Source organism: Labeo rohita, chromosome 16 (genome assembly GCF_022985175.1).
Source record: "Labeo rohita strain BAU-BD-2019 chromosome 16, IGBB_LRoh.1.0, whole genome shotgun sequence".
Classification (NCBI taxonomy): domain Eukaryota; kingdom Metazoa; phylum Chordata; class Actinopteri; order Cypriniformes; family Cyprinidae; genus Labeo; species Labeo rohita.
Window position 1 is genome coordinate 26,935,285 of NC_066884.1, and position 25,348 is coordinate 26,960,632.

Genomic DNA, 25,348 nt, shown 5'->3' on the forward strand with positions numbered 1-25,348 from the left:
CAAATGTTTGTAGAAGCTGAAGTTTGTGCATCTGAACACTGCTAGAAAACATAACGTTAAAAGCAGTAGTTACTGACAACTGATTGAAAACTGAATTTTTGAAATAGGGTAAGTATACCCATTAAGATCACCAAAATCTAAGTTTATCCATTTTTCATAGATATTGACATGGTTTATAAGAAACATCAATTGTTAAAATGCTAGATTTATCTCTCATTTGAAAATGTATTAATTAGTTGATGTTCACTTTATAATATAAAATTAAGATATTTTATGAATAAAGTCAGTTAAGCCCTGGCATTGGCTTAATTGGCACTTTGATCATGATTTATTCGCAAAATATAAAAACAAATATTGATTTTAAAGAAGTAAAACATTAATATATTTACTCAGTGACACAGAAGTGTTTTAAAAGTTCATTTGACTAATGTTTGCTAGTGCTCATCACCTCTCTGCTGAAAAAAACAATAGAACCATCAAAGAAAATTCTAATGGTTTCCACTACAAATACCATTACAAACATTACGAACCATCAACTTTTAACCATTAAAACAATTAAAAAATGGTTTTCTCTAGTGTGTTTTGGAACACATTCCAATAGGATTTATTGGTTTTACCAAGCCACCAATAGAAGGTGACCAATTACCAGTAGAGATCAACAGGGTCCATTACAGTTTCTATTAAAATCAAAATATTAAAATCCTCTAAGTCCCACTATAACCAGTAAAACCATTACAAATTTCCAAAAACCACATGGAACTTCTAAGGACTGTAAAAGAACACAACCCCATTTAGATGACCTCACCTCAAATTTTTTCTTCTTTCATTTTACACGTAGCCTATATAACATAATCTAGCTTCTTGTTTACAGTCTACTTACATACGCTCTGATATCTTGCTCTCTACCACTGAACTGAGGAAGGTCTCCCATCCTTGATGAGCATCAGCTCTGAGCTTGGCCTTCACTCACTCCCAAAAAGATTTGCTTTATACCCTAAACTGTTTTGCTAGAATAGATTTTTTTTTTTTTTTTTACTGTGCCCTCATGACAAAGGTGACATGTCTCTACGATTGTGTATTAACAAACATCAGCAGACACCGTTATTTAATGGTGCTACACAAATCTGTAATTTGTAGGCCTAAATATCTAAATATAGTTGTAAATTAAGGTAATACACTGTAAAATCCAATAGTGTACCTTACTTGTATATAATTAGTTATCTTTACTTAGTTGCTCTACTTACTAGGTTTTATCAAGTTACAGCTAATTTCAAGGCAAAAAAAAAAACAGTTTACTTGCTGCTTTGAGTAAGGCTTACTTAAAATATTCAAGTAGTCACAACAAAACCAATGACATGAATACACCAGTGAGAGGCAGCAGTGCGCTAATGTGTTGCTAATATGCAACAAAACCACAGAAGAAGAAATTAGGACAGTTAGAGCATGCGCAACAAGCAATGTTTTGAATTTGTGCTCACATGGGTTGGCTCCAGCTAATTGGGGAAGAATTTGCTGAAACTGGGAAAAGAAGCAGAGACTGCTTGCATTTTTACCTCTGGACAAAGACACTAAGGTAAGTTATCAAAAAAATAATTGTGTGTAAATGTGTCTTTCTGTCTGCTGCTAATTTTAACTGACTTAGCCCTATTTTGTGCATGGGCTGCATGTAAAGTAGACAAAAGACAAGTGATTCTGTTTACACTAGATGCTTTTTTACTGTCACAAATGTAAAACTTTGTAGTTAGTTTTCTGTTTTGCCCAGAGTTGATGCAGCAAACTCATGCTGATTTTAAGTTAATTTTTTCAATTTACAATTTTATCATCATATATGTTTTAATATGTCACAGTTATTGCCATTGCATGATTAAACCTTTGTGGTTTAAATTAAATGAGCTCTTTGTCTCACAGTAATTGTTATTTCTACAGTAATACAGAAGAAATGCTGCTTTTGAATTGATTTTATAGATATGTATAGAAATGTGGACACTTTCTTTCTTTCTTTTTTTCTTTCTTAATGTAACCCTTCTAAAACATGCAACTATCAAGGTATGAATGTGTCTGTAATCTAGAAGCCACAACACTAGTATAACTTACTTTTATTTGTCATATTTAGGAAGTGTTTGTGGCAACTGCCTTCTCTGAACAGCGGTCTCATCAGCACAGGCCTCAGTACATTGGAAGGTAAGATATTTCAAGCTAATACACAGCAGTACAGCAGTTTTTTTTTTACTACTAAGTAATCACTGCGCTACACTATTTACAATTTCATTTTTAAAAAAGTCTTGCATATGCAGTATACCTCTAACCACTTTTTTTTTTTTTTTTTTTTTTGCAGATTTAAGAGGACACTTCACACCCTACAACCCCTAAAATGTATGTTGCTACGTTAATTGTTTTCAAAATTTTTAAAATAAACGGTTAATGACCTCTTTATTGACACTTTGACAAAAACATTTGTACTGTAACACTTGAATGTCTTAAAAAAAAAATTTCCTTTTTTTTTTTTTCCTTCTAGAACCCAGATTTGACAGCACTGCACACCCATCTCGGGCCTTCCTGTTCCAGATACTTCTACTACTAATCCGCTTTGTAAGTTCTAAAAAAAAAAATAAAAAATACACCTTAAACAAACACTTAATTGTGGGAAAATGTAATGTGTATTTGCTCTTATATTACTGAGATACTTCTATAAGATTATTGTTGATTATATACCTCGTTCACCCAAAAAAGAAAACTATGCCATTTAATCTCCCTCATGTCATTCCAAAATGAACAAAAGTCATGGGTGAGTAAATGATAACAAATTAAAATTTTTGGTGAACCGGGCAGGACAGATAGCACTGACAAATAACCATCACATTGCCCTACTTAATATTTTATTTGTTTGTCTTTTATGCAGGTGTCTGATGTTGATGCAGTCTGGACACTAATATGTGTTGGATTGCTGACCACCATTGAAGATGATGTATTTCTCCAAATCTTCTCTGCCTTGACCCTGTGTCTTCTGCCATCATTGTTCAGGGTACACTACAAAGAACAGTCTGTAGAATCTACATCAACTGTTTGCTTCTGGAATGTCATTTGGTACATTTGGATTACTGCTACATTTGGATTGACCTAATACCATGAAAAACACTTGGAGATTCATTCAAAGTGTGGTGCTTTACTTGGGACAAAACAAAACCCTGAAACTAAAGTGACTTTTTGAACTTTAATTATATAATCCATTGGCAACATGTGCAGCCTACCCAGTGCCATACTTAAACTCATCCTCCTACTGCTACCTCCACTTCTTACACTAAGCATACCCTAAATCAGATTGTTGTTGGTTTGTATTGTATCAGATTGTTGTTGGTTTGTGTAATACATTACCTTTAACTTTGAATTGTCACTGCCTTAAATTTATGTGTCATATGAATGGAACATTGTTTTAATTAATTTGTAATGGATTTTTGAAGCACTTAAGTTACTAGATTAGTTAAATTACTACTATTACTACTTAAATTAATAGTTAGTAATTTAAGTGCTTAGTTGCATTTACTTGAACAGAAATCTAATGTATTGCTAAAACCATGCAAACCGATAGCTTTACATAAACCAAGTAAGCATTACTCTAGCACCAGAGTAACGCTTACTTGATTTATTTAAGGCAATCGGTTTGCATGGTTTTAGCAAGTAAATTAGATTTCTATTCAAGTAAATACAACTAAGTGACTCTGAGTTACCAGAACTTGCGTGTAAGTTTGCAACACTAAATAAACCTTTGTAAGTACAAAATACTGTTCTTATTTCACTTTACTTGCTTTTTTCAAGGCAATCGGTTTGCATGCTTTTTTTAAGTAAGGTTTACTAATTAGAATTTACAGTGTAAGTAAGGTAAGGTAAAAGGCTAGTAAGGTTAAAGCATGCAAAGAACTTATCATTAAACACTTTCACTCAGAAAGTCGATCAAAGTTTGTAATTAGAGGGATTCCTCATTGAAACATAAGGTGGGCTTAAATGGTTGCACAGTAAGTAATGGTGAAAAAAACAATGCTGTATTGCCCAATTAAACACATTTCATAGTTGATGAACTTTACATATTGGACGGAACTGCAAATAATGCTAAATTCTGTTTACACTAAAATAGCAGCATTTTCTTTAGCATGTAAATAGTAGTTAGGTGGAAGATACATAATCTTCAGTACTGTATTACATTATAAAACAGTACGCAACAACATACTGAGTGTAAATTATCATATATATAAATTTTATTAGATAAATACTACTTTATTGGCACAAAAACCTCCCTAAACCTACAAGTATAACACTGTATTATTAATAAGGCGTTTTATTTCCACTTTTCAAATATTTAATTTATTTTTATTGAAGATAAATGCCTTTCTGATCTGGTATGTGATAGGAAAAGGAGAAGCATGAGTTTGACAAAAGGCGGATTCGAACACGGGTCAATCGCATCAAAAGCACACACGTCGTTTTACCCCCATTGATACTAAAAAAAAATGTGTCTTTTGCAGTGCTGTTTATCATAGCAAGGCATTGGTGAGTGGAGTTGTTGTAAATAGCCTCTGCCAACAAATTGGTCTGTTTGTCCTTAGATAAATACACCCCATTTCTTTTTAGAGCTGCTTTACATGGAAATTGATTTCTGTTTGCATAATTGAAATACTACTTTTATTTATATATGTTATTTATATATTATATTTCTGCAAAATTATTATTATTTAATATCTTTGAAACAATCACTGCTGTATAAAGCGCTATAGAGATAAAGGTGACGTCATTTTACTTGATCGGAAATGTGCTGTTGACAGTAAAGTGCAATTTATGTCCTACTAACGATATTGTTTTTAGATACACATCAACAGATTGTAGTTTATATGTATATCCATATATGTACATATACATGTGTTACATTTATAATTGCTATTCCCCGCCTCCAGTTCACTCACACATTTGAAGATGAAAAGTCACATGGAGTGCATTGCATTCTGGGAAACAGCATCCCATGCAATGTCTTCAGATGCATACATCAAATTTCAGCAAACGTAGCAGGTAATCCGGGCATTCCATGCATACTGAAAATTCACATACTATTCACAGTATACACATAGCATACTGCAATATAGTAGGAGTTGAATGGTAGTATGCCATTCAGAACACAGCTTCTATACTGATTTCAGTGTACTTGAGTTATATTTAGCAGATTCTGGCAAATATAGTAGGTCATCCGGGTATTCCATGCATACAGAAAATTTGCATACTATGCACAGTATACATACTGGATACTGCAGAAATAGTAAGAGTAGTATGAAAGTATGGCATTTTGAGCACAGCCAGTTTCTCATGAGAACGCAGATTATTGCTACTTTAAAAAACAATCATATTCTCTGCGTTAATATGAATCATCTTCAACCTGCTGAAATGTTACTATAAATATATTTCACTTCCTTTGTGCATTCTGAATAATAAATACATATATTTCCCTACTAACCTGCTCAAAAAAGTATTTTTCTTTTACTGACCATATTTCATACCTGATGAACGTACAAAGTTTTAAATGAGTTTGACTGACAACACCCTTTTTTTTTTTTTATCATTTGTATAACAACACTTTTACTACACATAGCCTACCATCGTTAAACTATGGACAGTGTAGTAAAATCCGAGTTAATTTGTGGTTATATGGTTTAACTTAAGCTCCAATTTTTGGTTTTATTTGTAGTAAAACCATGGCTCTTATTCCGAGTCCATATACTGCTTATTCCATTGTTTAAAATGGCTAAATGAATGTGCGGTAACTGCCTTATTTAACGAAGCTAAACATTTATATAATTTTTAACAGTAACACGCTGACAGTGTGACTATTGAATATTCATATTTTGGCTACATACAGTGAAATGATGACAGAATATGACACAGAATAGTGACTAACATATTTAATACAGATAAGTAAAAGCTCATTATGATCTTATTCATCAGATCTCACAAACTGCAGCGTCACGATTAGGCCTCTATAGAGCACTGACACCCTGTGGTGAACAATCACGTATGATTACTAGCCACTGCTTTCTCAGATCGGTTTATGATGGATTGAAACTTCACGTTCCGCTGAGTCTGGAAATTTCTGTACAGAGTAATCATCAGAATATGTCTTATCCTGTTTCTGAAAATTTTGTAATTTTATAATCATCCTGCAAACTCTCATTTCGTTAGGCAACTAGATGATTACAGCGCATTGAAAATGTACATAACCGGAAATAACTGAGCCGTAAGAGTGTCACGAGGCTAGTAGTCAATAGTCCATCCTTTCATTTAAACAAAAATTGAAAGTGTTGAAAATGTGAAATTGAAAATGTGTACACTTACCCTACTTTATTGAATTTTTAGATGGTTTAGTAGATTCTGATAACTGACTAACATGAAAGAATTTTAGATCAGAGTAAACTCTCACACTAAACTAACAGAATAAGAGTTAACACAGTGATGATATCACAGGGGTTTCGAATGGTAAGTATGAGTGCACTTAAGTAAGTGTACTGTGACCTAAGGTAACCTGTAAGGTAACACTTTTACCTCACTGTCACTTCACATTGTGACCACATCATGAGTATCGTGTAAGCTCACAGTTTGGGCACACGGTGAGTGTACTGTGAGGTTGCACCTGAAGCTCACTCATGGTGACATCACTGTGAAATTTTAATTATTTACTGCCATTGTCCTTTAGCTGTTATTAAACATTTTGTTTTCTTAGTTGACTGGTATAGTGGTTGAGGAAAAACCTTGATAAACCACAAAGTATTTCCTGCTGTCATATGCAGCACAACTGTGAATTTTTCTTTTAATTGCGGTTTGATTCTTCTGTGTCTTGTGCGGTGTTGAAAAAAAATAGCCAGTCCTGTAAATAGATTAAGAGATATAATTAAATATATAATACACAAACCTTTTTGTAGACCAAGCAGTACTAGTAGGAAATATATATTTATTAGAACAAGTTCATTTAAAGAGGGTAAGTGGAGTCAGGTGTTTCAATGAATTGGTTAAAAAGAACCTGGGTCTTTACTATAAAAATCTAGTTTATGGTAATCTGACGTTAAACTTATTTACTTATTTTAAATAAGCTTCACTTATTTAAAACTTACTAGGCTTTCATAAAAATTGCTGCCTGTCTAAAGTTTAGCGTAGGACTTCTGGAAGAATGTTTCGTGGACAAAACAAGTCAAAGTAGTACTGTTTGGGTTAAATGATGAGTGTTTCATTAAAAAATGCTTTTAGTAATAGACTCTCACTCAACTGTAATGTAATGTCGCTTTGGTACTTCTGGACCTGGGCTGTGTTTCCCAAAAGCATCATAGCTCTATATTACCATATAGTATCATATTCTTAGGTTATATAATGCTTTTGAGAAACATGACCCAGGATGGTTTACTTCCTGAATTCTGTTTATACAGAAACTGTCACTGTGCTGAAACTCCACAAAAAGCGAGTGCTGAAGCAACACAGTGACCCAAAACACACAAGCAAGTTGGTTGATGGTTAAAATTGTGGTCAGAATTGTGAATGATCATGTTAAGGTCCTATTAATAGAAATGTTTTGACACTATTGCTGCCCAAGGGGTCACATCAGATACTGAAGGCAAAGATCCACATTCCTTTTTCACTGCTGAGTCAATTAACTGAGTTAAAATATGCTACGTTTGCATATTTTTTAGCTGCAAATTTGATCCCACTGGACGGTAGGTCGTACTTAGACTTATTTTTCTTTTCACGTGGCTGATTTATTTATTTATTTGTATCTGAGAGACATTTATCAACTCAGATTTCTGTGTTTTTGTTCCATCATGACTCTTACATAACCGGTTAATGTGACAGAATGACATTATCTCGTCTCTCCAGACTGCACCACCCTACTGTGAGCAACACCAGATATTCAAAGCGTTCCTCTAATGTACATAGAAATAGTTCAAAATAAATATTTGACAGTAATATATAGTGTAGAGAAGACAGTTTAATCGGATTTCGTTCCCAGAAAAACAAATTGTTTTACTGGAAAGTATGAATTCTCTCAGTGACAACTTTGTAAACAACTTGCAGGACAAGTACACACTCCCTCAAGAGATAAAAACACCGACCCTGTGATTAACATGTGCAGCGAATGAAAAATTCGTCGTCTGGAAATGAGCCAATGAAACGTGCGGGGGGCGGGGCTAAACAAACGCCGGTGAACTCCCTGGGCTTTTGTGTAGCTGTGGTAGATGTCTTCAATCATAAGCGACGAGAGCAGACGACGGTAAGCGTGAGATCTTTGTTTACAAGTTACTGGTGTCTACCAAGTTGTATTGGTTACTTTAACATGAAACTACTGCACTTCTGTCAAAACTGTTATGTTGTGAAGAGAAGAAAGGGTTACAATAGAAGATTCTGTCGCTACATTGTATCTTTCGGCATTATGGGAAACATGACTTCTTTAGTGTCACAGTGTCAGTGTAATAAATGATGTATAGGTAGGAAATAACTCGTAACTACGGAACTCTAGCGAGACTAGTGTTGTGAAATGAAGTAAGTAGATTAAAGAATAGTTGCAGTACCATGATACAGAGATGGCACCTGAATGTAATACCATGGTGCTGAATGATTTTGTCTGAATGTTTGTTTACACTAAGTATTCTGACGTGCAGTGTTGGGCACGTACCTTTAAAAAAGTAATTATAGTTACTAGTTACTTCTCACAAATAGTAACTGAGTTAGTAACTGAGTTACATCATTGTAAAAGTAACTAATTACCAGGCAAAGTAACTACTGCGTTACTTAAAAAAAAATCTAATTTAATATAACTATAAAATAAATATAAAACATTGTACACTAATCTACACTATTTTAATGTTGTTGTGGGCAGTGTTGGGAATGTTACTTTGAAAAGTAATTATAGCTACTGGTTACTTCTCACAAATAGTAACTGATTTAGTAACAGAGTTATATCATTATAAAAGTAACTAATTACCAGGGAAAGTAACTATTGTGTTGCTTTAAAAAAAAAAAAAAAATACATATATATATATATATATATATATATTAAATAACTTGGATGACCCCAATATTAAATATGTTGAATGAAATTTTAATGAAATTAATTACATTTTTAGTTTACTCACCAGACTATTAAATATCTGATATAATATTATAATTATAATTAGCATTCAACTTTAGCCATTAGAACTTTAGTAATTAGAATAACAATGTATGAATGCATGTTTGTCATGTTGACTGAACTTAGGACTGGTGGTGATATTGTTTGTAATTTAGTGTTTCTATGAACGTCTTGTTATTACCACGAATTCTACTATTAATAACAATATTAAACACACTAAGGTTCAATGAGCTGCTGGGTTCATGAATATTAATCACGTTGTCTGCGTTCTCTCTAACTGATTTGCTGTAATCAAAACAGGGACGATAATAGGTGAGCGCCAGCCAATGAGATTGCTGTTTGCACATTAGTTCCACCTACTACCGGAGAAACCGGCAGTTCTTAAAAGCTGAAGTATTCCAAAGGAGCTCCGTTGTTTTGAGAGGAAAATACAACAAAGAATATTGTTTACACGTAGCACGTCAATTCTGCATGGTATAAGACTCTGTCGCTCTGTATCTTTCTTTGCGTGTGTGTGAGACAAAGTGACGGCTAGTCGTGTGCCTTCACACTAGAGTTTACAGCCTGTCAAATACAGGTACGCTGCGCATCCATTCAGATGAACTGAAAAATAAAATTATAATAATATTATAATAAATGATAGTAACGCTGTGTTATTGTCAGTAATGGTAACGGCGTTGTAACGTAGGAAACAGTAATTCGTTTGATTACTCGTTACTGAAAAAATAACGCCGTTAGTAACACCGTTTATTTATAACGCCGTTATTCCCATCACTGCTAACATGTCATTTTACATTTAAGTACATAGTAATGTTAGTAGTGTTAATAATATTACTAGGATAAGTACATGCAATGTGAAACAAGGACTCTAAAATAAAGTGCTACCAAATATTAATTTACCACGTGTGCCGTGGTATTCCAAGGTACTTCAGAGAATCCTTTGGCGTTGTGATGCTGTGATACTTTATGGTCATTTAGACCTTGTTAGCAGTGCAACAGTGATATGAGTATATTTCTTGAAATGAAATGCACTTACGACAGTTTTGTTTTTTTCCAGCTGACCCTTCAAAATCTTCCTGTCAGTATTAAAGATGTTTGCGAAAGCCACTAAGAACCTGCTCTCTGAGATCGACACTGATGGTTCCCTGATCCCAGTGTCCCGTTTGAATGACTCGGATGGTCTGGCTCCTCTGGCTGTGGTCATCAAGCGTAACCGCTACTGGTTCTGGCAGTGGCCCAAGTATCTGCCGGCAGACTTCATGCTAAATGATGTTCTTGTTGGAGATCCCATAGAACCAGGTACAGAGTTTTTTCTATCATTTTGTTCTGAAAAGTATATGGTCTATGTAAAGCTTGGATTTATCATTAATCCACCACATCCAAAGACCTACCCCTTGTGAAAAAGAATGACGCTTTAGTAAAAGATTTTTAACTGTGGAAAAAATCATTTAAAAAAAATGCGCTGGAGTGTGAACAAAATGTGACATTTCCAGATGTCAGTTGCAATTAAATTGAAATATATTAATGTTTGCATTTATATTAAATGCTCTTAGCTAAACTTTAGAGTGCTTTTATGACACTTAAGTAGGGCTTAAATACATCTTTATATGTAATTTAATAATTCTATAGTCCTTGAAATATGGATTTATGGTAAACTGAAAAAGTACTATAATATAATGTTTTGTTGAGTCATGTATGTAATGGTTTTAAATACTATTATAATAGTTACACATAAATTATAATTACACATTTGTAATGATGACGTTGCTTTAATTGTAATAATAAATACACTACAGTTAATTACAATCAAGCACGTTACATGTGATTTAGTAAGTTAGTCAACACAAAACACCACAACAATAGCTATTAAAAACAATTATTTAAAATGCACTTTTAATTGGACATTATTACAAAGTGCATTTTAGGAGTGTAATTAAGTGAGAAACGTTGAGAAACGTGCTATTTAATTACACTCCTATTATTTTCCTATTTTTTTATATTAATTTAAATATAAACTTAGTACACTACAAGTGCACATTTAATTCAGTTAAGCACATTTCTTTTTCTCATGGGACTGTAGTATCATGTTGTCTATGTGAAAATTGTTCCCAGAATTGTTTGTGGAACTGTTTACAACTATGTGGTTTTGTTAAACAAGGTATTTTGTGTGTGGGAGAGCTGATGTACATTTTTTTTTTTTTTCCACAGCTGTGGCTGAAACCGACTTTTTGACCTATAATGGCAAGGTTGTGGATAACAGAAGTGGAAGTGCAGCAGCGGATCTTGGGGTGGGGACCATTAATGTTGGGGGTGCCGGCTCCAGCAAACTCCAGACATCGTTTGGAAACCTACAGAAACAGGAGGTTGATATCCAGAAGCTCCTAAAGGCTTCCAAATCTAGGTGAGACTTCACAAGCTTCAGTGTTTTCCCTGCCAAACGGCACCCCCCGCCCCCCTTGAAGGTTAAATTTTATTTTCTATATAGCGCCTGATCACAACAGAAGTCATTTCCTATAGAACAGGTCTATACCTTGTTCTTTTATGAAATAAACTAAGTGGTCTTATGTTATTTATCTTGTTTACACGACGGCATGTCATTTCTGTCTCTACATGGACGCGCGTCTACAATTTCTCTGCGAAAACGCGGACGGGATCGCGGAGTCCATTCATAAAAAAACTGTTTGTTTACTACACTACACTTGTTTACTAAAAGATTGTAGGGCCCTATTGTTCAAAATGTCCTAAGCTGTGAACCTACAGGAAACACTGAGCTTGGTCAGATAAGATTATGTAATGAAATGTGGTTAAAATACAAGTGAATCTTGCCTGTAGTGACAGATAAAGACACTGGTGAATGAAAATAAGGAAATGAAAGTACATGTCGTGTTGCCTGTGTTTAAAATTCTTGTTATATTTTTAACTGTTTTTCTGTTAAGTCCTCACTTCCCTTTTTTGTTTGCCCTAGTGTCTAAGATATATGCTTTGCTTTTCTAAGAATGCATGATTGTTATATCACATTATTATATGAGGCAGATATGTGAAATTTAGGGTCTAGAATTATGTCTAGTTTAAAGGGAAACATGGTTTTAAAGGGGTCATGCCATGGATTTTTAAAATTATCTTAATATATTAATGAAGTTTTTTTTGCACAAAAGACCCTCTGTCTTGGGTTTGTTAACACTTGTCAGTATTCAGCCAGTGTTATGATTGGCTAACATCATTGCATAGGTAACTGTATCAACGCCCCCTCGCAGTTGCATGGGAGTGCCAACATCATCAAAATAAAACAGTCATTTCCAGTCAAAGCATTATGAAACAATTTACCTACCATTTGTGCTGTCAGATCTAGTTCTGCTTCATCTTTTAACAAATGTTTTTTTTTTTTGTAAACTCTCCATGACACTGAAACGAATGTTCTTTCACTCTGTCCTGTTGATGACAAACTAAAGCATGTGGACTCTCAGAAAGCTAATGCGCATCTGTATACTGTATCCAGTGTAGACAAGACAGTGGAAGTGATTGTATTTCTACCTGGTTTTAACGCGACACAACACTCGCATTCAGCATAATCAAGTGTCAAGCCATTAATCATCTGAACAACAGTGGGCGGGGCCTATAGTGAGAAGAAGACTATTTGTTGATGTGTTTCTCTAGAGGTGGTGTTTATGCATCGACTACGCCCAGGTGACGCCACCTTACACCTTGGATCCAGACGAGCCGTTTTATGACATAAATGTTTTTTTAGTGATGGTGAGGACATTTTAAGTTATGAAACTTGCAGGATGTATCAAGCATACAAAGATCTCTTCTATGTCAAAAGATCAAGGGAAATTTGCTTTCTCATGTCGTGACCCCTTTAAAACACTTATTTGTTTTGTTTATTAAATTAATATTTCAAAAATAATGATTAGGAAGTATAGACTGTGGAAGCCCTTTTTCGCCAAGAGATAAAAAAGGTAATTGCGAATAATTCTTGCAGTTCTGAGTTTAGGTTTCACAGTTCTTACTTTTTTTTCTTGCAATTCTGGGAAATCCAGAATTGCGAGATATAAACTTTTGCCTTCTTTCCCTTGCAGTTCAGAACTTATATACTGCAATTCTGACTTCTTTTCTCAGAATTGTAATTTTTAAATAATTTCAGCTTATGAAGCCTAATTAATTTTTTTAGCTCACAATTCTGACATTTTCTTACAATTTCAAGTTTATATTTCACATATCTGAGAAAAAATCAGATCTGTGAGATGAAAACTCGCAATTGCTAGAAAATAATCTGAGCTAAAAAGTCGCAATTATGATTTAATTTTTTATTCAGTGGTGGGAACAATTGCAATCAAGTCAGAATTGTGGAATATAAATTCACAGTTCTGACTTTTTTCTCGCAATTGTCAATTTGTATCTCGTAATTCTGTTTTTTTTTTTTTTTACTCACAATTGAGAGTTTGTATCTCATAATTCTGACTTTTTCTCAGAATTATGAGGTATAAACTTGCAATTGTGAGTTAAAGTCCAGTTCTGTCGAGGGAAAAAAAAGGGAGTTTATATCACGCAATTCTGATTTTATTTATTTTTTTTAGTGGCAGAAATGGGCTTCCATAAATAATAGACTTGTGTATATATGTGGAAAAAAATGTTTAAAAAAAAACAGTGATTAACCACTGTTTTTAAAAACGTACCAATGATTTACAAGGTTGCACATGTGCACTATGTTCTCATTTGTCCTTTAGTGACATTAGCATTCCTGCACTTTAAATGTTGTCATGATTCATGTTTTGTCATCTAAAAATATTCCTTATGCTGTAACAACTAAATTAATTGCCTTGTTTTTTAAAAGTCAAAATATCTAAATCATCCTGATGACACCAACAGGAGAGAGTTTTCTAAATTGATCTAGGTGTATTGATGTAGGTGAAAAGTTTTAGACAAAGACTTGAGACACACCTGCCACGTGGTATGAACGCATTTTGACAATAAAGCCTTGTGACACACTTGTCACGCTTGAATGTTTGCTGTGGTTGTAGAGTTCTGGACCTGAACCACTCGCTGATCGAGCAGACACGGGAGACGAAGAGGGAGGTGCTGACGCTAGTGAAGGAGCGAATCATCACCACTCAGTCCTGCACCATCACTGAGGAAGTTCAGGGAGGTGGTACCTGCGCTGGAATATTCGGGTTCAATAAGACAATAAAGGTAGGGCTTTTGTGTTTGGTGAAAAAAATCACACGTTTTTCTGATGACATAGGCTTGGGTGTATCACCATCCACTAACCACATTCCAGGGGCACGTGTTTGGTCCTGCCTGCCGTCTCCTCTCCTCTAAATACAAACTGTCCCATCTGTCTCTCGTGTCTCCGCAGGTGTCAGTCAACAATAAAGAGAAGCCTTTTGTCGAGTCTGACACTAATGTGTCTATCAACATCCCCCCCAAAACCACCCTCGCTTACAGCGTGATTGAACTAGACGTTTCTAACACTGGACACTACGGTAAATCATTTTTGCCAAATCATTCAATTACGTTCCAGATCAGAGGTTCTCAACTGTTTTTTTTCTCGAGGAGCCGGACTGACATTAAACATCAAGTGGAAACCCAACACACTACCAAAATTGTTTATCATACAGAAGTTTAGAAAAACATCCTCAAGCATTGTAGAAATGGTAATTCTGGAAGGTCAAACAAGCGTTGTATGATTATACTGTCATCCTTTTTACCAGAACTGTGCCTGCTGCCGAATGTCAAGGGCGGTTTTGAAGTTGACGGGATAGTAAAGCTGAAGGAAGCAAATACACTCAGTGCTGCACCAAGACAAACAACCAGCAAACTGCAGAAAGGTAACATCAGTTAAATAGTTGTAGCTGACCGTCTTCAGTGTTGGGAAGTAACTAGTTACATGTAACAGTGTTATGGAATTTAATTACAAACCGAATGTAACTGTAATCTGTTACAGTTACTGAGAATCTGTGTAATTACAGTTACTTATGAAAATGTTAATTACAAAGAGGATAGCATCTACTTCTCATGTTATTATTTACTGTTTCTTATGATTTTAAATCTGTATTTAACCCTTAGAAAGATTTAAAAAGAGGTGCTGAAGTCAGATTTTGTGGTGCTTTAAAGTTAAATTATTATAATCTTAATTTAAGTGATAATGGATTTTGAGAAGTCTGACAGGAATCGGCATTAAAGGAGAAGTCCACTTCCAGATCAACAATTCACAAATAATTTACTCACCCCCTTGTCATCCGAGATGTTCATGTCTTCAGTCGTAAGGAAATTATGGTTGAGGAAAGCATTTCAGGATTTTTTTTTCATATAATGGACTTCAATTGTGCCCCCGATTTTGAACTTCCAAAATGTAGTTTAAATGCAGCTTCAAAGGGCTCTAAATTATCCCAGCCGAGGAAGAAGGGTCTAGCGAAACGATCTGTCATTTTTTTTAGGAAAAAAAAAAATCCTTAAATGCTTTCCTCAAAAACACTCTGTTTCCCCACACACCATTATTACTGACGCACAAACCGATAAACGTTGGACATGTTTTGTGAAAGACTAAGTGCCATTTATGTTGATGGCTCATTCTCTTTCTGTGACTCAGAAAGGTTAGAAAGTTAGTCCATATCAAACGAAGAGTGCCTCTGCATGATTACAAACGTGATACTGATTTTATGCAACAGTTCATCAATAAACAAGAAGTTAATATTAAGAGACTTACGTTTTAGACAGCATATTGCCTGTTTTTGCTCTATTTTGGCAACAAATAACCATTACAAACACAGACACAGCACTGTTTTGTGTCTTTGAGCAACTTTGAGCAAAAGGTGTTTCGTTCTTGAATGAATCATCCGTTAAATGATTCAGTTCAATCGCAATGACTCACTTACTTAACAGTGACGTACTGACACCTACTGGTGGTTTTGATTTCACATTTAAAGTATGTTCATTTTAAAAATATATGTAAATATCAGTATTCAGTGTTTTGTTTAAAATAACTAAATAATATTTTATGCATTTGTAGCTGCAAGTTAAATGCATTCATGTCCCTCTGAGCTGAATTAAATAGTGTGTAAATAGGCCTTCATGTAAATTCCTCAATTTCTTGACTTATGCCTTTGTTTTAGGTTGTAATGTTTACCTTTTTCTAAAGTAATGTGAAATTGATTTTTGTATTTTTATTATATATGTATATTATTTTATTGATATATTTGTATTTGCATTTTGAATGTAATTAGCCATATAAATGCATTACATAAGTTTAGTTTTCATGGTTACTAATGCATGCAATTTCAGCAATAAAAATGTTCATTTTTCTAAAAAGGAAAGAAGTTAGTTGTTTATTTTAAGAGACCTATCTTATTTTCTGTTATATATTTAGTATTGCTCTTTAATAAAGAAAAGAATATCCAATTACTCGATTAATCAATGGAATAATCGCTAGAATACTCAACTCAAACTAAAATAATTGATAGCTACAGCCCTAAAAGTAACCAAAATAGTTACACTACTTGCTGCATTTTAAATGGGGAAACTTGTAATCTGTAACTTACTACATTTCTAAAGTAACTTTCCCAATACTTCTAAGTCTTTTATTGAAAACAACAGGGCACATCATTTTTCTTAGAGTAATTATTCAAAAACAACTACAGTAGTCAACATTTGAAGTGGATCAAAAAAAGTTCACCAAAGTTGTCCTAAGGCAAGAACAGGTATTCTTTTTGGTTTTATGAAAGGTTTTGATCCACTTCAAATGTTGACTACTGTATATAGTAAGCCATTGGAAAGTTGATTTCCCCAAAAGGTGTACAAAGTATGAATCTGTGACATATCACAACTAGCCCAACACAGCAACATTGGTTTGAATGTTGGCTGCATCAGAAATTGCACACTTCCTTACTGTATAATAAAAAAAATGTGATGTGATGTGAAAGCGTGGTTATGTCTGAATTCACAGTATTTGCAAAACAGTAGGTGAAAAGTTCCCAGACAACTCGTGTGCATCCAGCAAATATTTTACTTGTAGTGAATAGAGATCGACCGATATATATTTATTTGCCGATATTCTCCCCGATATTTAAGCATTTTACCATAATCGGTTATCGGTTTTATAATATTGGGTTCAGCGATAAACGCACCTTCTTGTGGGTGTTTTGAGAATTGCACGCATGCAGCGCGCCTAAGGGAAGACCCGACGACACCGGCATGCAAAGCTAAAGCATAGCCTACTTTCTTGCTTTTGCTGTAATTAGTAAACTTTATTTAATATAACAGCCATTAATGCTCATATTAGATGTGATACATAAATGCCTGATAGCATATGTAGCTAGTTTATGCAGCTTGGCTCTAAGAAATAGAGACAAACTTACAGTCACATAAAAATAATTAAAATCCTGTCCCAATAAACATAACTTTGCCTGAATTCAATAATATACAGCCATGAAGGAGCACATGTTGGAAATGAAAGCGCTGAATTTAATTCTCTCGCTGTTGTATGCTCATTAGTCTTATGAATTCGGAGTCACGTATAGGCTTAAACTGTCATAAGAAACAGCTTGAACTCACAGTCACATAAGATAATCCATCAAGTCCTGTCCCAATAAACATAACTTTGCTTGAATAAAATAATACAGCCATGAATGAGCACATGTTGAAAAATAAAAGCGGTAAATATCGGTTCTGCATATCGGTTATCGGGCACATAATTATGTAAATAATCGGTATCGGTTCTAAAAAAATCAATATCGGTCAATCACTAATTGTGAATGGCTATAAAGTGATGCTGGTTGGTCACGTGACAATGACAGCATAGTGATTGTAGTATGTCAGGATTACATTCATTATACACACATTCATATTATATAAATCATAGGTTTTTATGGTTTAGCATTTATTAATTATTCAAAAGAAGTACCTACTCAGAGGGTATGCAATTTTGGTTATAGCCAGTAAATGATAGGGGAGTGTTGGAGAGAGTTTGTGACCTTTGGTGAACTGGGAGAAATTGTTTATTTTTGCTTTATTAGTTGTATATTGACTAGGGCTGTCAGTTAAAAATTTTAATCTAATTAATTACTACTCTAATTCGCATATTAATCGAAAATAAAATTGACTGTGAAAATACCCACAAAAGATTATTTAAAGCTATTTTTGTGTTAAATGATTTAGGCTGCAATGGCCTAACGTGAACTATGGAACATAAAAGATCGTTTGAGAAACATCTCAGTATTTTTTTTGTTCATAAAATGAAAGTCATTGGCAACCAAAACAGCTTTGTTACCAACAGTCTTCAAAATACCTTCTTTTATGTTCCACAAAAAAAAGGTTTGAAATGACATGAGGGTGAGTAAATGTGCATTTATAACACTATATTTTTTATTATACCACCTTTTTCATCAAGTTACCAAAAAACTAGTTAACGCTATGTGAGGGTGTTTCTAATGCCGCGTCTATGGGAGGGACGGTAAATTTGACATTGTTCTCTCTTCTGACTGCCGATATCAGTCTCTCTCAATTTTTTTCCTTTGAATGAAAGCCGTGAAAACACTATCGTGTAGTTTTTCTTTTGTTATTTGAGCAAATAGGAATGCAAAAAAATATTTTTGTGGTACTCTCCTATTCACTGCTCTTACCCAACTATGACGACTTTCGCTATGAGAAACCGGAAAATGTGAGAAAGGTCCATTCTGCTATGGCTTCAAAGGTAATATGTTCTCTGCAAAACTGAGCAAAACACGTAATATAATGTTTAAAGTATAACACAATATCAACTTTTTATTTACTGAACTGTTTAAAATAACATTTAAGCTTGTGATAGATCAGGACAAAATCAGCACTGGTGTCATATTACTCTTGCTGCCTGTGTGATCGTATGATACGTGATTTTATATATATATAATATGAGACAAAACACCAATATCTTGAATTTTAGGGTTGTTGCCCTGCATCATATTTGTCAACAGTCAACTGTATGAAACATAAGATGATGTACAGGTCTGGGGGCGGGGCCAGTGCGTTAACTGCGTTCAAATATTTTAATCGCGGTAATTTTCATTACTAATTAATTAAGTTAACGCCTTAAACTGACAGCCCTAATATTGACTTAATGAAGTTTGAGTAAGCACAGTTGGTTAATACTATAGAGTTTATTTCCATTAAAGATTGTTTACTTTTTCTTTAGATCTTGAAGCACTCCAGGGGCAGTTTACAGTTCTCTCAAAACTCCCATCCAGCACACGCTCCTCATTATTCCAGAAGATCTCTCAGCTCCTGCAGAACAGCATAGCCATCAACGTGCTGGAGGACGCAGTAAGTGAGCCCAGGGAATCTTACAACTGATTTATTTATTTATTTTTTGGAAATAGTACAAATAATTCTAAAATAAATGCCATCCAGCTGTCATCTTGTATAAAACATTTAATATATTAAATATATTTAATATATTAAAATCCAAGGTGGATATATACATTTACACACATAACCATTCACAAGTTTCGGGTTGGTAGTATTTTTGGTTTTTAAGAAGTCAGGGCTGCATTTATTTGATCAAAAATGCAATAAAAATGTGAAATTTGACAATAATGCTTTTCTATATATTTTAAAAATGTATTTCTGTAATGACAAAGTTGCATTTTCAGCATTTTCTACAATTTAGTCTGATTTTTAGTGTCACATGATTTTTAAAGGGGTAATGAACTGGCTTTTTTGTTATTTTGTACTGTGCTCTGAGGTCCACTTATGTTATTGAGATTTTATCATCATAATTTAGAAGTAAAAGGCTATTTTCTGTCCTTGTTTATCCCCCTTCATCAGAACGCTCTGTTTGAATAGGCGTGACGGATTGTAGATTCAGAAGTAAATGCCCACTGATTGGCTAACACTTGTGTATGTTTGACGGCCTACATCCTTTATCCACCTTATTTTTCCCATAAGAGTGGGTGTAGCCATTTGTACCTTTTGTGTCTGGCTTCCGGTCTCGTCCACTTTCAGCTAGCACAAAAAGCTTGAATTGTACCTTGTTTGTAAACGAAATCCGCCATAAAATTAAGTAAACGAAGGACTAAGCTCTTACTGACATGGTCTCGAGCTTCATTAAAAATAAAGTTCATCCAGTCTTTCCTAATGTTAGGCTCAGAAGGAAAGCAGATTTTTGTATTCAGATCTTTATCGTTTGGTGTCTGCATAGACCTGCGTTCACCTCTCTAGTTATTTACATTACATGTGTGAATTGGTGGGCGGGGCTAAACAGGCAGTGCTGTAGAAGCAGATGTTGATCTTCTTCTGTGGAGGCGGTGTTTAGCCACGTTATGGGTCAGTATCACCATAGAGTGCCTTTCTTTCATTTTAGTCTTAATTTCCTATTCGCTTTATGTCATGTCAAAAAGTAGACACTCAAGTACTGTAGAAACATATTAGCTGAGCTCCCACACATTTTTAAAAATAATTACGGGCCATTATTCTAAGCATAAACCATAAGATATGTCCACCCTGTCATGGACATATATATTGCCGTTAAATACGTTTTCATTGCAATATTAAGATGCAAATTGTATTTTCTGAAAGGCATGATGTCCCTTTCCTAAACAGGGTTATTTGTTTGCTTTCAAATTATAAATACATAAAAGATTTTATGAAAACCATGCGATTAAAAAAAAAAAAAAAAAAAATACAATTACACATGTATTTTTTCTCATTTGGAGAAAACTATATTTGGATGCAGTTTTTTGTTTGCATGTTATTGCCCCCACACCTAGCTATTGAACACACTGGATTATATAGATATGATTGAATTATTATTTAAAAAATCAAGATGACAAGGTGGACCAGCACATGACAGGGTGGACACATAAAGCAGAACACACAAAGCATGACAAAATATGACAGTGATACATTTATTCAACTTCAGAAAAAATAATATAATAAATAATGTAATTACATTCTCAATCCCATTCATTTAGTCATGTGCATGTCCACTCTATTGAGTCTAAGTGGCTGACAGGGTGGACATTTTGAGCTTCAATATTGTTGTATATTAGCTTACAACAAACTGTGACTAGCTAAATAGTTAAACAGTGTGGTTATTGAAGAGAATTTGGTATATTTAAACATACATATTTCAAAAATAGTGTATTCTAATCACTTCTGGTATATTTTATGCTGACAGTGGATGTGTTAAGCTTTGGCAAAGCACATAAGCAAACTCATACGAAGAAAACTTGTCAATTGAAAAGTCACAAACTTACTCACCTCATTGAAATTCCCGTCACTGTAGGCACAAAAAAAAAATCTGTTTTCCAGATGTCACTAAAGGGGATGGCCTTTTCTTAAAGAGGCAGATTCCCCCATACGACAGGGACATGGACAAACTGTTCTTTTTTATTAATTAAAAATATAAATAACACACATCCTCTTACACAAAACAAAATCCAGAAAATGTATCTAAAGAGCCAAATAATGCTTTTGTTATGAATATAAAAACTTTGTGTAATATACCACACCCTTTCATAGTCATTTTTATGTCATCATGGCAAATGAGTTATGTACAGGACACCAAAAAGCACCCTGCAGTGATATTGACCCCTAAAACATTATAGAGTGGCACAATCCATAACCTGTCGTTTTGGCAGAGTGACTAAAATATAAGCTGTTTTTAGACTAACAAGAAAAAGTTGAGTTCTCAAACTTTGTAGTACGATGACCTCTTCTATGTCAGGAGATCAAGGAAATTTAGGAAATTTCTCAGTTCATGACCCCTGGTTATGGTGATTCGTGCTAAAGTAGCATTTCTTCTTACTGGCACCGTTAAAGGAGAAGTCCACTTTCAGAACAACAATTTGCAAATAATTTACCGCCTTGTCATGTACGATGTTCATGTCTTTCTTTCTTCAGTCGTAAAGAAATGATGTTTTTTGAGGAAAATATTTCAGCATTTTTCTCCATATAATGGACTGATATGGCGCCCCGATTTTGAACTTCCAAAAGGCAGTTTAAATGCGGCTTCAAACAATCCCAGATGCGGTTGTAAATGATCCCAGCAGAGGAAGAAGGGTCTTAATCTAGCGAAACGATCAGTTATTTACATAAAAAAAATAAATAAAATAAAATTCTATTTAAATACTTTTTATTCTAAAACGCTCATCTTGCCTTGCTCTCGTTGAACTCTGTGTATTCTGGCTCAAGACAGTTAGGGTATGTTGAAAAACTCAGACCGTATTTTCTCCCTCAACTTAAAAAAAAAAAAAAAAAAATCCTACATTGCATCCTACATTGCTGCAAAAGTACCGACCCAGTCTTTGCAAAGTGAACATGCAAAGATCAAACACCCTGAACAAAAAAGGTAAAACAGCGACATAGGACGATTTTGAAGTTGAGGGAGAACATGAGATGGGAGTTTTGTGACATACCCTAACTGTCATGAACTGAAACAAAAACAGTCCAGGCAGAGTACGACAAGACAAGCGTTTGACATTAAAAAGTATATAAATTGTATTATTTTTATTAAAATAACCGATCATTATGCTAGATAAGACCCTTTTTCCCTGGCTGGGATCGTTTAAAATTTGGAAGATCAAAATCGGGGCACCATATCAGTCCATTATATAGGGAAAACTGCTGAAATGTTTTTTCTCAAAAAACAATTTCTTTATGACTGAAGAAAGAAAGACATTAACATCTTGGATGACAAGGTGGTGAGTAAATGATTTATAAATTGTTGTTCCGGAAGTGGACTTCTCCTTTAAAGACAGTTGTGTTGCTTAATGTTTTCTGTAAACTGATGCTTTTTCCGCCCGAGAATTGCTGAATGTTAAGTTCCAAAAAAAGAGCATTAATTTGAAATCAAAATCTTTTGTACTTCTCTATTTGTATTTTGAAAGAACTGCCACGGTTTAGCAGTTTAATGCATCCTTGGTGGATTGAGTTCTTCCTCCCCCACAAAAGAAGAAAAAATACTGACCCCAAACCTTTAAACCGTAGAGTACAGTAATAATAGACATGTTGGATGTCTTTCTTTGTACCTCTCAGCTGGAAGACCTGTGTGGTGGGACGCAGCCTGATCAAACTAAATTAGACAAGATGCCTGCACTGAAGTCCACGATTGAGGTTGTACAGAAAGCTGCTGGTAAAGACTGCTCTGGAAAGCAGGTGAAACCCAGCCCTCTGACTGCCATGCACCTGCTCATAAGCTCCTTAGATGGTGAGTAAGCATTGTGACTGATATCGGTCATAAATGGAGCTTTAATCATTATCTGTAGTTTCGCTTTCTCTGCATTACTGTCAGCCCCAAGGCCAGAATCAGTGCCATTTCACCTGATGGTTGTTTGTTGTCATACACCTGCTGTCAGATTGATCTTTGTTCTCATAAACAATCATGTGTGCACGTAGAAATGACTGACTCGGCCCTGTCTGACCTCAAATCCTGCTGCACTTACCCAATCCTGCAAGCTCTGCTTCATCTTGTAAGTATCTTCATAATAAGTAACAGCACTCAACATTGTTTGGGGTCCCTATGGAATTTCCTGTTAGTGATTTGGATTTATGAGTAAAAAGGAGAACATTATCCAGTTGTGTTTACTGCCTTTGTTTACTCATAAATCCAGAATCATTGTAAAAACACAAAATTCCCAAGGGGAATCATTAACTTGAACATGCTACTTATCTTCTGGTTTGTTGAACATGCATGCATCATGTATGTATGTCTTTATGACGTGTCGATTGTCCTGCAGGTGCAAAATATGACGTTAAATAAGAAGTCCCTTCTGAAAGATACCACCGTGTTAACCAACGAAAAGGTTTTCAAGAAGACCACGTCACTCTTTGCTTCCTGTAACGTGATACTGATTAAAGAGAAGGATTCACTCGTTACGAAAATCAACAGCTCTGACGATAACCTTCCCCTCATGCTGTGCGTTGCCGTTAAATGCTTGGCATCTCTAGCGCCGCCTGCCTGACTGGAGGACAACAGCAAAGCCAAAATATCTGCTGTAAATTGAGGACCAAAGTGGACAGTCTAAACACTGGGACAAAAAAAAAGGACCCTTAAGTAGCCTTTCAAATATTTTAAGGATGAAATCATATTAAAAATGGTAATAATTTAGAAATTGTCTTTAAATTCATTTCATATGCTGCTTTAAGTGGAAATATAAAATTTATATAAATTGTTGCATTTCTTTTGTCTGGTTCTGTTGTTCACTGAAAAACAGTCAGATCATATGCACACCAGAATATAATGTTAAAAGTACAGTGATTCAAAATGAAGATTAATTTATTAGACAGCTGTTTAATTTCAGAAAATACAACTCTCTGTATTGCAAAATATAGGATTTTCAAGTGAATACGTAAGCTGGATAAAAATCTGAGTTACACAGCCTTTAAAAAGACACTGGAGCAAGTCAGAGACAGAGGTGCATCACTACACAACCAAGACAAGTTATGAATCCGTGAGCCCAGGTACCTTGTGATCATGACACACTTGGTCTAAATTCTATATTTGAAGGTGATTTTGTATGTACGTAAAAGACACTGAGCTAAATACGGTGCTGATTCTGTATACTAGGACATACAAGCAACACAATGACTTGAGCTCATATTTCTGCATTGATAAAATTAAAACTGTGATATTGAATTGGTTGCACTTTATTTTATAGTACATGCACTTACATGTACTGTGTACTGTGTAATTTAAGGTAACTTGACTTGAGTTAAGGTTATGTTTATGGGCTGTTGTTCACACAGAACAGGCTTTTGCTTTTAAAACTAAAAAAAAAAAAGTCCAAATACAGAGGTACACTGATGAAAGGAGAAACCAGCCAAGGTTGAGCATTTTCAATTTGTACAAAACAAGACATTGAAACAGTAGTGAGATACATGTCGACATAAACAGTTCAAAAGCAGTGCAGTAAAACACAAAAACATGTTGTGTGTGAACTGGCCCTTAAGCCCAAAGTAAACTTCATTATTCTTGGCTCACAGCTTCACAGTTGGAAATGAGACTGAACACCAAACTACTGGCGACGGCAACAACAAAAACCTGCACTGACAACTGCTTGTGGTAGGCAGTTAAGACACGCAACTAATTTAAAAGAGTATAAAGATATTTTTATCAGTTTCAACTTATGGAGAGAATCAGTGCAGACACCGGACAAGAATAAAACTTTCTAGTGCGCATAACACTAATCAAATGGACGAAGTTGAGAAGGCTATGCATTCACTTGTACGCAT

The 25,348-nt window shown here is 34.7% G+C and overlaps 1 protein-coding gene and 1 long non-coding RNA gene across 2 annotated transcripts; both read left to right on the forward strand.

Annotated features, from left to right (window-relative positions):
* Positions 1–1,289: 1,289 nt before the first annotated feature.
* On the forward strand, positions 1,290–3,742 carry LOC127178831 (uncharacterized). The gene is made up of 5 exons (XR_007829443.1): positions 1,290–1,573; positions 2,114–2,181; positions 2,336–2,373; positions 2,516–2,589; positions 2,900–3,742. It is a non-coding gene; the product is annotated as an uncharacterized LOC127178831 (long non-coding RNA).
* A 4,445-nt stretch (positions 3,743–8,187) lies between these two features.
* On the forward strand, positions 8,188–24,799 carry gsdmeb (gasdermin Eb). The gene is made up of 10 exons (XM_051131104.1): positions 8,188–8,290; positions 10,206–10,447; positions 11,357–11,549; positions 14,167–14,335; positions 14,502–14,628; positions 14,857–14,973; positions 19,311–19,438; positions 23,153–23,324; positions 23,513–23,586; positions 23,854–24,799. Exons 2-10 carry the CDS (start codon positions 10,240–10,242, stop codon positions 24,076–24,078), a joined length of 1,413 nt encoding a protein of 470 aa, XP_050987061.1. The 5' UTR covers positions 8,188–8,290; positions 10,206–10,239; the 3' UTR covers positions 24,079–24,799.
* Positions 24,800–25,348: the final 549 nt, after the last annotated feature.

Excerpts from the sequence above, each read along its gene's own strand:
- gsdmeb (XM_051131104.1), top strand. The coding sequence starts at position 10,240 with ATGTTTGCGAAAGCCACTAAGAACCTGCTCTCTGAGATCGACACTGAT. Across the intron at positions 10,448-11,356 it reads TGGAGATCCCATAGAACCAG|CTGTGGCTGAAACCGACTTT; the intron begins GTACAGAGTTTT and ends TTTTTTCCACAG. Across the intron at positions 11,550-14,166 it reads CTAAAGGCTTCCAAATCTAG|AGTTCTGGACCTGAACCACT; the intron begins GTGAGACTTCAC and ends CTGTGGTTGTAG.